This window comes from Oncorhynchus nerka, linkage group LG12 (assembly GCF_034236695.1).
Source record: "Oncorhynchus nerka isolate Pitt River linkage group LG12, Oner_Uvic_2.0, whole genome shotgun sequence".
Lineage (NCBI taxonomy): Eukaryota > Metazoa > Chordata > Actinopteri > Salmoniformes > Salmonidae > Oncorhynchus > Oncorhynchus nerka.
Window position 1 is genome coordinate 69407350 of NC_088407.1, and position 16424 is coordinate 69423773.

At 47.8% G+C, this 16424-nt stretch overlaps 1 protein-coding gene across 1 annotated transcript in view; it reads left to right on the top strand.

Annotated features, from left to right (window-relative positions):
- The window catches only part of LOC115138658 (ral GTPase-activating protein subunit alpha-1-like), a 118666-nt gene that overhangs the window by 22569 nt on the left and 79673 nt on the right, over nucleotides 1-16424 (top strand). Inside the window, 8 exon segments of the mRNA XM_065025756.1 lie at nucleotides 84-232; nucleotides 1100-1223; nucleotides 1628-1789; nucleotides 2634-2709; nucleotides 3642-3812; nucleotides 10042-10182; nucleotides 13234-14372; nucleotides 14374-14770. Coding sequence (XP_064881828.1) covers nucleotides 84-232; nucleotides 1100-1223; nucleotides 1628-1789; nucleotides 2634-2709; nucleotides 3642-3812; nucleotides 10042-10182; nucleotides 13234-14372; nucleotides 14374-14770 — 2359 coding nt within the window.

The following is a 16424-nucleotide window of genomic DNA, read 5'->3' on the forward strand; positions in this document are numbered from 1 at the left end:
GATCACTAACTTCCATCCGATACTGTCCAGTTCCATGCCTTTCTTCACAACCACCATCTACCCCTCGCTCTCTTTCACCCCAGGTGTTTGTCACCAACTCTGCCAATGTTTTTCTGCTGGAGCCAGCCAACGAGCTCAAGGTGTTGCTGGAGGAACATGTTGACATGTGCAAGAGGGTCCTCAACATCTATCGCAGCCTGGTCATGCATGAAACCATGGACCAGAAGACATGGTACAGCACCACAATACTACACGCTAACACTGAGCAGCGTATTGGTTCTAATGGGAAAGCATAGCATACATTTATGGCCAGACCCAATTTGCTACCCACCACTCCCATTAGCCCTAACCCTTCTATATTTGCAGATCTGAAGAGTCTGGTTATGTAATCTATATGACCAAAAGTATGTGGACACCTGATCGTTGAACACCTCATTCCAAAATCATGGGCAATAATATTGAGTTGGTCCCCCATTTGCTGCTATAACAGCCTCCACTCTTCTGGGAAGGCTTTCCACTAGATGTTGGAGCATTGCTGTGGGGACTTGCTTCCATTCAGCCACAAGAGCATTAGTGAGGTTGGGTACTGATGTTAAGCGATTAGGCCTGGCTCACAGTCGGCATTCCAATTCCTCCCGAAGGTGTTTGATGGGGTTGAGGTCAGGGCTCTGTGCAGGCCAGTCAAGTTCTTCCACACCCATCTCGACAAACCATTTCTGTATGGACTTCATAGACATCATAGCCACGTTGAAAGTCACTGAGCTCTTCTGTAAGGCTGTTCTACTGCCAATGTTTGTCTTTGGAGATAGCATGGCTGTGTGCAAGGTTTTATATACCTGTCAGCAGCGGGTGTGACTGAACTAGCCGAATCCACTTATTTGATGGGGTGTCGACATACGATTTTCAGGGATACAGTATCTTCAACCTAGCTTCCTTTCCCCCTGAACACTGGATGCAGAGACCCTGCTCAGGCTTTTATTTTATGCCTGGTATGTTAGGTTAGGGCCAAGGTGGAGGGGTAGGATCCCTCATGTTACACAAAGAGTGGAACGTTCCTATGTGACCGCTACTCTTCTGGTGTCTGTCTATGCGTCTGCAGGGAGCAGATCTTGCTGGTGCTGTTGAGGGTGACAGAGTGTGTGATGAGGAGACCTCCCTCCATCATGCCCCATGGCAAGAAGAACATCACTCTCTCTGGGAGGCTGGCCGGGGCCGTCTTTCAGGTACCCAGCATAGTACTCACAACATACAGTTGTTGTGTCCCAAGCGCCACCCTGTTCCCTATATAATACACTGCTTTTGACCTGGGCCCATGAGTTAAAAGCGCTGTACTATATAGGGAAGATGCCATTTGGGACACCTACTGTGACTAACCGCAAGGGCTTTTTCTTAATAGTATTTTCTTGATTCCTCATGTCCTCTCCTTGAATCCTCCCCTCGCTTCCCACTGAAATTTTGAAAATAAGTTTGGGAGAGGACACAAGGAATCGAGGCAAAGACTTTTGAGAGAGCCATGGTGCCTCCATAACGTTCCTCTGCATGAGACCTAACTAAGGGATGTTTCTAGGGGACGTTTCTACTTGCCATGCTACTCTGTCGGTCTCTGACTCTCCTCCTTCTCTGGTAGACCTTGATAGTGGCCTGGATCAAAGGGAACCTGAACGTGTACATCTCCAGGGAGCTGTGGGACGACCTGCTGGCCGTGCTGTCCTCGCTCACCTGCTGGGAGGAGTTGGTCACAGAGTGGTCCCTCACCATGGAGACGCTCACCAAAGTTCTGGCCCGCAACCTGTACAGGTAACGACAGGAGAGAACGTTCTAAACACACATACTGTAGAAAGCACAAGTCCAAGCATTTTGTTAAGACATGTAAAGAAAATACAGTAAAACTTAAATTAATAGCCCGGGCAAATATTTGATTAAATCCCTGAACACAACAGGCGCTTATTAGAGCCAGGCTTCTATTCGAGCCAGGAGTCTTTTTCCTTAATGCACACAGCTTTTGTTAATTTTCATAGTTAATTGTTTAATTCCAGAATTCACTTCCTGCATTTTAATCAATTTATTATATTATTTCCTGCACTAATGTGTTATCTGTTACACATTGTCAAGTTTATTTTGTCTTAGTATGGCTCTATTATGTATATATTTTTTAAAGATCCTTGACAGAATAATGACTGTGCATTTTCGGCAGTTCTTACATTCGCCAATAGAGGGCGATATGATGATTTCTGGGGGTCTATAGTTGTTGACTGTTTTTGTGCTTGCCAGTTATCTAGTGGCTATCAGTTTCTTACTGCCAATAAAAACAGATGATTGCTTTTTTCAAGTCATTACTGAATTATGTAATGTTTATTTATTTAATGAATAAATCAAACATTAAACCTCGTAAACAATTGATGGTAATTCATGATAACCCCGTAAACAATTAATTTAGACCCGCCGTTTATTTGAGACAGGCATTTATTTGCTGAAATGTGTGCCGTTGCCTGCCTATTAAAAGGGACCGGCGGCTATTTGAGACTGCGTTTTAATTGAAGTTTTACGGTAATATTAAACAGAGGTTAAATTTGTAATGGAATCTAAGTGAGGGATGGCCCTTTTTTAAATGTATTTGTATTTTGTTCCATAACCTGTACAGTCTGGACCTCAACGAGCTGCCCCTGGACAAGCTGAGCGAACAGAAACAGAAGAAACACAAGGGAAAAGGTACACACGCTGCTTCCTCTCTCTATCACTCTCTCAGCAGTGTACTGGAGGGGATAGGCAGGTATACGCCGTATAACCACATGGGCATTGCATGTACTCACTTCTTACCCACTGATAGGTACCAAAGTGGTGTAGTGGAGGAATACGCCATTTCAATTAATAAGGGTGATGGAACAGATCAGAATGTTTAGCTTAGAATTTTGATAAACTATTAGTTCTTCACATTTAGGTGCAGCAATGTACCGATGGTTGTAGGCCTTCGCGTGACTACCAAATTGCAATTTGCAGGAAACCGGCGTTCTAAAATGTGCACCACACATACGAGTGGTTTCATGGACAGAGATGGAACAACTAAGATAATGCTTTTGGCTGCTTGACAATGGAAGAATGTTGAAGGAAAGCCAATGGAACAGGAGAAAGCATATGACTAAGTCTATATAAAAAATAATTGCCTCCATGTTTCTATGGTGGGATTTTGGCTATAGGCTACTTTAAAGTAAGGTAAGACATTCCTCATAATATGAAGTAAAATGTCCAGGTTTAAAACAATTAAGAAATATAAAAAATATAGCGATGATAATGATAGGCCTAACCATCTTCTGGTAGATGGAAACGCTTTCCCAAAACCTTATTTTATTGCATCAATCCAGTAGCCATTTATTTTCCAACTCCAATTCATGTGCTACAGAAACACTGCTAACCAAACAACAGTGCTAGGTGCCTGTGCAATTGGACCACTACACCACTCCTCCCTCCCTCCCTCCCTCCCTCACTCACTCACTCACTCACTCACTCACTCACTCACTCACTCACTCACTCACTCACTCACTCACTCACTCACTCACTCACTCACTCCCTCCCTTTCTATTTTTTAACACCATAGAGACGTTCCAACCTGTACCCAATCTTTCCCTCTCTGTGTTGGTCACTAGGGGGCGCTCACGAGGGCCAGAAGACTGCTGTGGGCCATTCGTTCTCTAAGGGCTGGAGCAGGGACCAGCCTGGGAGCGGTCAAGCAGCAGCCATGAGGCAGCGCAGTGCCACCACCGCTGGCTCCCCGGGTATGGAGAAGGCCAGGAACATCATGCGCCAGAAGACTGTGGGTTAGTGTCACAGCCGTCATATTTATCAGAAGAAACTACATGTCTACATATGGGAAGGGTGGTTGTCTTAACCTTATGGCAAGGCATTTAAGATATATTTTCATGGATGATTTAAAATGCTTTATGTGATGGTTTCAGTAGATCTATGTACGTGGCACATTTGAGTAAGATTTTGGTGTAATGGTCAATGCTGCTATAATGCTGCTATACTGCTGTTAACTGTCATTAAATTATTTTAGCCATTTATACATAATCAATGAAATAGGAAATCAGTACTGTGTGGGAGTCCTCCAGTGAAGAAGGTTTCAACTGAGCATAAGGGTTGTGTGGGTTCTCTTTCAAGTATTCGTTTCGGTATTTCACTATGGGATACGCCCCCAGCATATTCATCAGAAGCCTTATTACACTACGCCAGCCATAATTGGCTGGACATCGAGACATGTGTGTCGGGGAAGGGTGTCCTTCCTACCTTATAAAGGACCCTGACGCAGTGTTTCTGAGTCAATGTAACACCTCTTCTCGCTTTTCATCAGAAAGCTTACCTCGACACGACTGCATTTTCCAGAAATAGCTAAACTGTACACAGACATGCGCTTACAACTTGCTCACCGGGTGCTTTTCTTGGGATTCCCTTCACCATAGCTAGAGGAAAATTATTTGAGTGAGTAAGAGGTACAGCTGTGACACAGCTAACTCGTTCACAACCAAGTTAGCTGTATCCGAACAGTGATTAGTCGTCGGCAAACTAGCCACCACGCTAGCTAGGTTTTTTCTTTTTACTTCGGCAAGAAAAGTTTACTAGCTACATCAAGCTATCTTTTCAAACCTTTCCTTTCGGAAACAGTACCTGGCCATCACACCGAGTGCAACCGTCGGAGATAACCCACTCTAATCGCTAGCTATCGGCCTAGCATACCATGCAATTTTTTTCTGGCAGCTAAAAACATAGCATCCAAGCTATGCAACAAAGGCATCTCCCACCTCAAACAAGAGCACGAATCTGCTCCTGTGGAAATAAGATATCGGCCAAGGACATCCACTCGGTGTGCTCCGCTTGCCTTGGGCTGCAACATGCCCAGGAAGCATTAGCCTCCCTTGGCTCCTGTCCACACTGTGCCTTCTTCACTGTGAAGAGCCTCCATCGCAGGCTAGCACGCCAAGCTAGCCTGAGTCAACAGGATCCTAACATGGAGACCGGCGCACTGGAGGTGATGGATATCCTCACGGGAGATCGTGGCGCAACGGCTAGCGCTAGCTGGGGCGACCAGCTCGACGCCATAGCACCGCTGCTGGAGGACTCCACCAGCGACCTCGCGACCCCCCCCTGCCGGGCTTCCTGATCCGAGACGACAACGACTCCACAGGATTTTCCGACAGTCTCCTTTCAGAATCATCTGTTGGAGACAAAGATTCCTTCATCCCCTCATGCCAGCCCACCAAGCTTTCTGCCGGGGAATCAGGAACAAAACACGAAGGGAGGGTATAATCCACACCAGCTCTCGGTGTGGCCCTGCAGGACGTGTGCAAATGCGCTGTGAATAAACTGGTGATTCCCTGGCCCAATGCAGTAGCAGAGACCACCACATCCCGCTACAAGGGTAAGAGGCTAACCAAAGCTAAACGGGCAGCCAGGCAATTACTACCAGTCTGGAGGAGGTTACCCGTACCCAGAGTACACCTTTCTCCTCCAAGAACCCTGTCCATGGTGGGTCAATGTTGGACTGCTTTGACATGACAGGGATTGGGCTGGCCCACATGCCCCATCGAATCCCTGGTGGCTTCCCATCTACACCCCAGCCAGAAGTCATCCATGACCTCGACTCTCCCCACCTTACCAACAAAGTACGAGTCCTTCCAGTCCTCTGTGACAGAGAAAAACTAGAGGTTGGTTGCCACAGCGGTGAGGGCTCTCAGCACCACCTCCATGCTCTCGGCATACCAAGCAGAGCTACAGGAGGAGCTAGCGGTCAAACCAGAGCCTGGTCTATGGAATGAGATCTGTATTACCACAGACCTCAACCTGCGTCTGCTCACAGCCACTGTCAGGGAGAGCCATGGGACTCATGATATCCCAGGAGAGATCTGGATGGCTCAACCTATCAGTGAGAAGCTGAAGATCCTAGATACTCCAGTAGACCCTAAAAGCCTTTTCGGTCCCACTGTTGAGATGATGCAGAAACGGTGTGAGGAGAAAAAGAGGGAGGGTGAAGCTGTCTGCCCAGGAATACACAGCCCAGTGCCTACCCTGTGCCTCTCCGCACCTTCGCCCAGGCTGCAGCAGGTCGACCACCCTCAACCTTTAAGATCCCCAGACGCCCAGCCCCCTAGGCTGCGAACCCAGGGCAGCAGGGAACCTTGGATTCTAAGGGCCCCTGGTCTAAGAAGCCCTCCTTCCCTCCCATGGCACCAAGGGGCCAGCCTGCTCCTAACCCCACCCAGGGGGTAAGGGGAAAAAAGTGCATGGTCTAGCGATGTCCCCATCGCCAGAGAGGCAAGAACAGTCTCCCCCAAGCCCAGTTCTATCCCCTCTTCCAATCCCGAGCCTGTTCCAGGGTGCAAGTTTCCAGGCACCTCAGTGTTCTTCCGGCGTACCTGGTCCAAGTTGGTGGTCACAGAGTACAGCCCAAAGAGGAGAAGAGACCATGTTCAGATGGATGCTTCCACAAAGCCCCCCTCTTGTCTCAAACACTCCCCAATGTCAGTTCACATAAAAAATGTTAACACTAGCGCAACCAGGCTACAGGCCAAGGGAGCAGTCAGACATGTTTCTCATGAGCGCGTTCTCCCGCTACGAGCCAGCTGGACGCGCGTAGTGTGTCACGGCCTGTCGTACACCCTCCCCCCAGAGGGGCACCATCTATGGGGGAAAGCCCGGGTCAGCCCTCTCTCGGAGCAGAGAGCGAATTGGCGGGCATGAACAGTCTCAAACTGGGTACAGGGCACAATAGACAGGGGATACAGACTACAATTCTCTGTCACCCTGCCCAGATTCAAGGGAATCATATGCACTCAGGCTAAGGTGGAATCAGCGCATGTACTCCGAGAGGAAATCACATCGCTAATAGGAAAAAGGACCATAAGAATTGTTCTTCCCGAGCAAAGCCACTGCTGTTTTTACTCGATATTTCCTGGTTCCAAAAAAGGGGGGCAGCCTACGCCCGATCATAGATCTACGTGCTCTGAACAGACACATGAGAAAGTACACTTTCAGATTGTTGACACACGCTGCTCTGCTACATTCTGTGCGCCCAGGCGATTGGTTCATATCCGTCGACCTGAAGGACGCTTTCTTTCACGTCTCAATATACTCCCCACACAGGACATTTATCAGATTTGCTTTTCAGTGCGTGATCTACACATTTTTGGTGCTCCCTTTCATCCTCTCTTGTGTCACCTCCTGTCTTTACGAAGTGTACCGAGGCAGCTATAGCCCCACTCAGAGAGAAGGGCATTCAGCTGATGACATACATAGACGATTGGCTGCTGTGCGCGCAATCGAAGATGAGGTCTTAGAACACAGTCAGCTATTATAGGAACACCTGACACTTCTAGGTTTCAGAATAAACACAGTAAAGAGTGTTCTGATTCCCACGCAGACAATCTCTTTCCTAGGTTTAATCCTTGATTCGGTATCGTTCAAAGCTCGCCTTTTTATGGAACATATAAGAACATTCCAAGATGGCCTAGCACTGTTTCACAGAGGGAACCTGGTCTCTTTCAAAACATGCCTGAGGCCACTAGGCTTTAGCAGTCATTCCATTAGGATGTTTGAATATGAGAGGGTTTCAACGCTGGGTCTCTTCTCTGGGTCTGAGCCCAATACGTCACAAACATCACCATGTACAGATCTCAATAGACTGCATGGTAGCACTGCACTCCTGGGGAGACAGGCTGTGTCTGTCACAGGGTGCCCAGATGGGCAGTATTTTATCCAGAAAAGTAGTCACGACGCACTCATCTCTCTCGGGTTGGGGTGTGACTCATGAGGGCAGAACAGTCAACGGGGTGTGGGGACCCCATCTCCGATCTACTCACATAAACTGCCTGGAGCTCCTTAGTGTCCTTAGCATTAAAGTTGTTCCTCCCATTTCTGGAGGTGCGTCATGTTCTAGTCAGAACAGACAATACCACTGTTGTGGAGTACATAAACCGACAAGGGGGACTGCTATCCCCTCACTTACACACACGGGCACACATACTGATTATGTGGAGCAGTGTGCATCTCCAGTCACTGAGAGCTACTCATGTACCAGGAGTACTAAATCTGGGGGCAGATTTACTTGCCAGGGGGAACCCTCTATACAGAGAGGGGAAGCTCCACCCAGAGGTAGCCAATCAGGTTTTGATGTACTTCGGCATGCCAGCAGTGGATCTTTATGTATCAATGGAGAGTACTCAGTGTCCACTGTTATTTTCCGTGAGGGATCGGGATGCACCGATGGGAGTGGACTCGTTGGCAGACGAGTGGTCACGCGTCCTCCTGTATGCATTATCCCTCTGATCCTGATTTCCCCCACCCTAGCCAGGGTGCGATAGATGGGGCTATCGCTCATACTAATAGCGCCACATTGTAATTTCCACTATGAGTGCTAGAGCAGCATCCATTTGAGTCCCTTTATAATTATAAATGGCAGGTGTTTGAGGAATGGTGCGCTAAAATACAGACAGTGTCATTCCAGTGCTCTGTCCCGGTAATCCTGTCGTTTCTACAGGAATTAGTAGAAAAAGGAAAGGCTTTTTCTACTATTAAAGTATATCTGGCAGCTATTTTGGCTTGTCAGGAGGGTTTTGGGAACATGACAGTGGGGCAACACCCCCTTGTCACCTGTTTTATAAAGGGTGCACGTCGCTCGTGTCCGGTGTCCAAACTGCTGGCCCCGTCATGGGATTTATCAGTTGTTTTGGATGCTCTACGCCAACAGCCTTTTGAGCCGCTGGATCAGGTGGAACTGAAGATTCTTTCATTTAAGACTGCGCCATTGCGACTACTGACTTCTGCAAAACGTGTAAGTGACATTTGCGCATTCTCGGTGCACTCGTCATGTGGTGCCATTTGCACCTGGTAACAATAGGGTATCATTGTGTCATCAACGATTGCATATGTTGTGTCCAGTACGTGCTCTGCGCATTTACATGGACAGGAGGGATTTAGGAAATGTGATCATTGGTTTGTTTCCTGGGTGAAACTTCACAGGTAAAGCGCTCACTAAACAATGCCTCTCCCACTGGATAGTGGGGGCTATTGCTTTGGCCTGCACAAGTAAGGGTCTTCAGTCTCCTGCTGGTCTACGGGCTCATTCCACTAGAGGAATGGCTACGTCCTGGGCTTTATTTAGGGGCATATCTGTCCAAGATATTTGCTCAGCAGCGAGTTGGGCTTTGCCTTTGCAAAGTTTTATGGGCTTGATGTCACTTCACTAACCCTGGTGCATACTGTTTTACGTGTAGGATCTTCTGCGGGTAAGGCCCATTTGTGTGATATATAGCACAGGGCAGTCGGTCATCAGGATAAGCTTGTCTGACAATATGGTACTCAGTATATCCCATAGTGAAATACCGAAACTAACACTTGAAAGAGAACTACAGGTTACGACTGTAACCCCGGTTCTCTGATAGTATGAGTGAGGTATTTCACCAGACCACCCCCTCCTTGCATGAGCAAGGAAGATGTGTGGCTTATTCTTGAATGACTCAGAGACGCGGGTCCTTTATAGGGTAGGAGGGACACCCTTCCCCGACGCACACGTCTCGACGTCCAGCCAATCATGGCTGGCGTACTGTAATAAGGCCTCTGACGAATACGCTGGGTGCGTATCCCATAGTGAAATACTTCACTCATACGATCAGAGAACCGGGGTTACAGTCGTAACCTACAGTCATAATCACGGAGGGCTCTGTGACCTGGCTCCTGAGGAACAGACAGACAGACAGACAGCAGCTTTGCCTTTTCCTAGTTCTCCTCTCTGAAGGTCACTGCTCTCTGCCTTACGCTCACAGTCCTCACTTTCTCCTTTCACTTTCTCACCTTCCTCTTCTCTCCCGTTTTTACCTCCCTCTTCTTTCTAAACTCCTTTTCTATCCATTTCCTCTCTGTCCCTCTATTCCACGACCCCTACTCTTCTCTATTTTCTCTTCCCTCTCCCCTTTCCTTATTTCAACTCCCCTCCCTCCTTTCTCTCCTTCTCCTCCCTTCTCTCTCCTCTCTGTGTTGCGTCCGTCCGTCCCTCAGCCCTGCGTAGCTGCTCTACGGGCGACAGCTTCCTGTCCCAAGCCTTTATCCGCAGCGCTAAAAGTGCCCCTGTCCTGATCCATCCTCTCCACCCTCTCCTGTCTGACTCTGTCCTCACCTCCCTAGCTGACGAGCTGGCAGGTAGAGCCCACTACTCTACGCCTGTACCTGTACCTCTATCTGTACCTGTGTGTCTATCTGTACCCCCCTCCACCCACTTCACTTCTTCACTCACTATCTGTATGTTCTTGTCTGTCTTTGCATGTTGTTTCTATGCTTGCCTTTGTTTGTGATTCCACACAGCCTGCTTGTCTTGGTGTGTTTGTGAGCTCTTGTTTGAGGATATTTCTCTCAGGCCTAGACTCTGGGGGTGTGTTGTGTTTTTAGGCTGTTGTTGTTTCTGAATCACTATTTAATATCCTTCTCAGATCCAAACAGTTTCCCCTGCATGCGGTTTGGTGTGCACACCTAGTCCCTATAAATGTATGATTTTATGGCTTCTGTTAAAATATGACATATTGTTAAATTTTTAAATGATTTTTTTGGGATGAATTCTCATTTGTTCTTATTGATGTATTGTAATTAGTCTGTTTCCTCTACTGCAGCTGTTTTGGCTTTAATGATATGGATATGATTGGATGCAGCTTAAATATTCATATACCATGAAAAGGAATGCAGTTTTTGCCATGTTTTGTCTGCCATTGTTTTTGTATATGAGAACATGCATACATAAGAAAACAACATGTTATTGCATGGACTTGGTTGGTGCCTTTGGGTGAAATGAAACCATTAATACAAACCTGCCTATTGGGCTGACTAAATTCAACCACCTGATCTTTTCATCCTTTACACAGATGTACAATGCATTCGGGAAGTATTCAGACTCCTTCCCCTTTTTCACATTTTCTTAACGTTACACAGCCTTATTCTGAAATTGATTAAACAGATCTTTTTCCCTCATCAATCTACACACAATACCCCATAGATGACGAATCGAAAACAGGTTTTTAGGGATTTTTGCAAATGTATTAAACATTTTAAACAAATAGAGTCTGCCCTAAAGCCACTCCTGTGTTGTCTTCACTGTGTGCTTAGGGTCATTGTCCTGTTGGAAGGTGAACCTTTCAAATTCAATTTTATTGGTCACATGCACATGGTTAGCAGATGTTAAAGTGAGTGTAGAAAAATGCTTGTGCTTCTAATTTCGACAGTGCAGTAATATCTAACAAGTAATCTAACAATTCCCCACACAACTACCTAATACACACAAATCTAAAGGGGTGAGTGAGAATATGTATAGTTGAAGTCGGAAGTTTACATACACCTTCGCCAAATACATTTAAAAACAGTTTTTCACAATTCCTGACATTTAATCCTAGTAAAAACGCCCTGTCTTAGGTCAGTTAAGATCACCACTTTATTTTAAGAATGTGAATGTGAAATGATAGAATAATAGTAGAGCGAATTATTTATTTCAGCATTTCTTTCTTTCATCACATTCCCAGTGGGTCAGAAGTTTACATACACTCAATTAGTATTTGGTAGCATTGCCTCTAAATAGTTTAATTGGGTATAACATTTTGGGTAGCCTTCCACAAGCTTCCCACAATAAGTGGGTGAATTTTGGCCCATTCCTCCTGACAGAGCTGGTCTAACTGAGTCAGGTTTGTAGGTCACCTTGCTCGCGCACACTTTTTCAGTTCTGCCCACAGATTTCCTGTAGGTTTGAACTCAGGGCTTTGTGATGGCCACTCCAATACCTTGACTTTGTTGTCCTTAAGCCATTTTGCCACAACTTTGGAAATATGCGTAGGGTCATTGCCCATTTGGGATAGAAGCTGTTTTTCAGTCTCTTGGTCCCAGCTTTGATGCACCTGTACATACCTCGCCTTCTGGATGGTAGCGGTGTGAACAGGGTGTGGCTCAAGTGGTTATTGTCCTTGATTGTCTTTTTTGCCTTCCTGTGACATTGGGTGTTGTAGCTGTCTTGGAGGGCAGGTAGTTTGCCCCCGGTGATGCGTTGTGCAGATTGCACCACCCTCTGGAGAGCCTTGTGGTTAAGGGCGGTGCAGTTGCTGTTACAGCCCGACATGATGCTCTCGTTTGTGCATCTGTAAAAGTTTGTCAGGGTTTTGGGTGACAAGCCAAATTTCTTCAGCCTCCTGAGGGTGAAGAGACGCTGTTGCGCCTTCTTTACCACTGTCTGTGTGGGTGGACCATTTTAGTTTGTCTGTGATGTGTAGGAACTTAAAACAAAATTGATCACCCCCTTTGTCCCCAGTTTTAGGTCCTGAGATCTCTGGAGTAGGTTTTCTCAAGGATCTCTCTGTACTTTGCTTCGTTCATCTTTCCCTAAATCCGGACTAATCTCCCAGTCCCTGACGCTTATAAACATCCCCACAGCATGATCCTGCCACACCCCAGATTGCTCAGTTTGGCTGGGCAGCCAGCTCTAGGAAGAGTCTTGGTGGTTCCAAATTTAAGAGGCTACTGTATTCTTGGGGACCTTAAACGCTGCAGACATTTTTTTTGGTACCCTTCCCAGATCTGTGCATCACAACAATCCTGTCTCTGAGCTCTACGGACAATTCCTTCAACCTCATGCCTTCGTCTGTGCACTGACATGCACTGTCGACTGTGGGACCTTTAGATAGACAGGTGTGTGCCTTTCCAAATCGTGTCCCATCAACTGCATTTACCACAGGTGGACTCCAAACAAGTTGTAGAAATATCTCAAGGATGTTCAATGGAAACTGGATGCACCTGACCTCAATTTCAAGTCTTACAGCAAAGGGTCTGAATACTTACAGTACCAGTCAAACGTTTGGAGACAAGTTTGGTTTGGTTGAGATAATGCCAAGAGTGTGCAAATCTATCATCAAGGCAAAGGGTGGTTATTTTGATGAATCTGTTTTTTTAAATACATTTTCAAAAAAATTCTAAACTGGTTTTTGCTTTGTCATTATGGGGTGTTGTGTCTAGATTGATGAAAAAAAAAAAACTATTTAATCCATTTTAGAATGAGGCTATAAATTAACAAAATGTGGAAAATATATGACTGTATATGATCATATTGCTGCACCACGGTGTGGTGTATGTTACTGATCCATTCCCTTCGCTGTGTTTTCCTGCACGTAGAGTTGGTAGGACCCCTCTCCAGTGAGCTGTGCCCTGTGTATCCCCTTTGTCCAGATATGGAGGACCCCCCCATGGTCATGACCTCTCGGGCACCCAGGGTCCGCCACTGCTCCCAGAGCGAGAATACCCCGGCCTCTGAGGTGTTCTCAGCATCCAGTGACCTGGAACACCAGGGGCCTCCGCTCCCCCGCAGCAGCAGCGCTTCTGACATCATGGAGCCCTTCGTCGCTGAGAGGGTCAAAGGTGCACTTCCTGTCCCCGACAGTCCCCCCTCTCACTCCACCATCACCGCTGTCTTTGCCCCCCACCACGCCCACCACCCCCCTTGCTCCTCCCGGAGCCACTCCCTGCACCCCCCCAACCCCCACACAGCCCCAGGTAGCAGGGTGGCCTCTCTGGAAGTGGGGGATAGCATCTATGACTACTACCTGTGGCAGATGATCGGCCCTCGCCCCCCTGCCCCTGACTGGACATGTGGTGGAGCCTCCTTCTCCTCCAACCTCACCCAGTCCTCTGAGAGAGATGAGGAGGGGGAGATGCAGGGGGAGGAGGACCTGCTTAGCTCTCTCAGGGAGTACCTGATGCACATAAGCCTGGAGGGGGGAGATGGAGGGGGGGAGAGGGGTGGCCCTAGTGACGCTGTGGAGGGTCACACTGTGATGGTACAGTCAGGGTCACAGCAGGTCAGGAGACAGGTCCAGGTAAGGCAGCATAGCATCTTAAACTCAGCAGAAGAGAGCAGTACAGAGGTAGAGCAGCAGCCTGCTGAGAAGAGCATCTATGAGTGTTTGGAACAGAGTGATGACTGGGAGCTGATCAGCAGGGCGAGCACTAGTCTTGACCAGCATGTAACTACTCTGGGAACAGAGAATAGGGAAGAGCCCTACTTGGTCAGGCAAGACGCCACAGAGTGTGAGTATAAAAATGAAACAGGAGGTTCAGGCCAAGAGGCCCATCAGCCCCAGCAGCAGTCCTTCTCCCCCAACCTCCACCACTCCCTGAAGCCCAGGCTGGTCCGGGGTAGGCCCAAAAAGCGCCATGGGGCAGGGGGAGGGGTACACGTCAGCTTCCGGCCCTCCACAGAGTCTGTCCAGTTCCACAGCCCTCTAGACTCCAAGGAGGCCCACTGGAGGACCAGGCTGCGCCGCCTCAGCCACTTCAGCAGCCACTCTGTAGGAGGGGTGGGGTCTGGAGGGGCTGGGGCAGGGTTGGGGGTCAAAGGGTAAAGATAGGTCAGGAGGGGAGGGGGTGAGCGGAAGTGGGGAGCAGCCGGAACGGGAGGCCAGTGGAGTGGGGGGTCATGCGACTGAGCCAGGACGTGTCCGTCTGGGGCGCTCCTCCCTTCGGCCTCGTGGGACCCGGTCCAGGTCCCAGGATGCGGAGTCGGGGCTCAGTCCTTCTCGGCAGCAGCAGGGGGCTCTGTTGGGCGGTGTGTATAAATCTGTGGTCCATGCTCTCTCCAAGCCCAAGGCCCACGCCTCCGGCTCCGCGTCCCCGCAGCGGCAAAGCAAAGCCCCCGGCGTGGCCACAGAGGCGCCCCTGAGGGACCTGTACACTCATGTATTGGGCTATTTTGGAAAGAAAGCACCAGGTGAGAGACTTGAGGAGCGTCACTGTGCTCCAAGGCACTACCACAACATGGAAAAACAAAACTACAGAATGAAACAAAAACACAAAGCACCACCGTTCTATCTCCTCCATCTTTTTCAGTTTTTTTTATTAACTGTTTTTGCTGAATGCGGATTGAATTGAAGCTTTTTTTTTTGTCTTTCCTGTTTTAAAGTAGCAGACATGATCCCAAAAAAGAACCAAAGCCCGGCCAAAGGCCCCTCCTCCTGGGATGACTCTCCCCTCCTCCTCCTACAGCTTCTGCCCCTCCTCTTCCTTCCCTGAATGATGCATGCGGCCGCATACCTCCGCCTTCTCTATCATAGCAACTCAACACCTTACAACACATTAACTGCACACACTGGGGGCAAATCTACAGGCCAAAACTGGCTATCTAACTCATTGATAAATTGACACAGAACACATAGTGTAGCATGATACTGGTCTATGAAGTCCATTTCTTCCATGTATACATGAAACTGGGAAATGTATCTGTGTCCTCCAGACTAAGCTGATGCTCTAATAACAACATGTCAATATACATCCAAACAGGTGGGGGCAGTATAACCCTTTTGATGTGGAATAGGATTTCAGCACCACGCATTGAGCTGGGCCCTTTTGAGTCACTTCAATGACACCACAAAGTCCAATGTCTCTTATTTTTTCTTCCACTAAATTTTACTGGCGTAGCTAGATACTATTTTAGCATTGGCAGTTGACACAGCTTGCCATAATCTTTGGGTTAGCAGAACATGCAGTAGTGGCTTCTTTGGGCAGTAGAGTCACACATTTTTAATGGCAGGTCAAACTATCCAGAGAAATATCATGGGATGGAAACATACTCTCTGCCCTCTGCTTCTCTTTGACAATCCAGTTAAACATTTAAGTGAATACAGTAACTGTTAATTAATGTATCATGGCCTTCATATGTATGCTGCCTCATCTTTCAGTTTCCCATGGCTACCCAGTTAACACACTAACTGACTGACCGCTCCCTCACCAAACCACAGTGCAGTTTACATAGCTAGACTGACTGACTGACCGCTCCCTCACCAAACCACAGTGCAGTTTACATAGCTAGACTAACTGACTGACCGCTCCCTCGCCCAACCACAGTGCAGTTTACATAGCTAGACTGACTGACCGCTCCCTCACCCAACCACAGTGCAGTTTACATAGCTAGACTGACTGACTGACCGCTCCCTCACCTAACCACAGTGCAGTTTACATAGCTAGACTGACTGACCGCTCCCTCGCCCAACCACAGTGCAATTTACATAGCTAGACTAACTGACCGCTCCCTCACCCAACCACAGTGCAGTTTACATAGCTAGACTAACTGACTGACCGCTCCCTCACCCAACAACAGTGCAGTTTACATAGCTAGACTAACTGACTGACCGCTCCCTCACCCAACAACAGTGCAGTTTACATAGCTAGACTAACTGACCGCTCCCTCACCCAACAACAGTGCAGTTTACATAGCTAGACTAACTGACTGACCGCTCCCTCACCCAACCACAGTGCAGTTTACATAGCTAGACTAACTGACCGCTCCCTCACCCAACAACAGTGCAGTTTACATAGCTAGACTAACTGACTGACCGCTCCCTCGCCCAACAACAGTGCAGTTTACA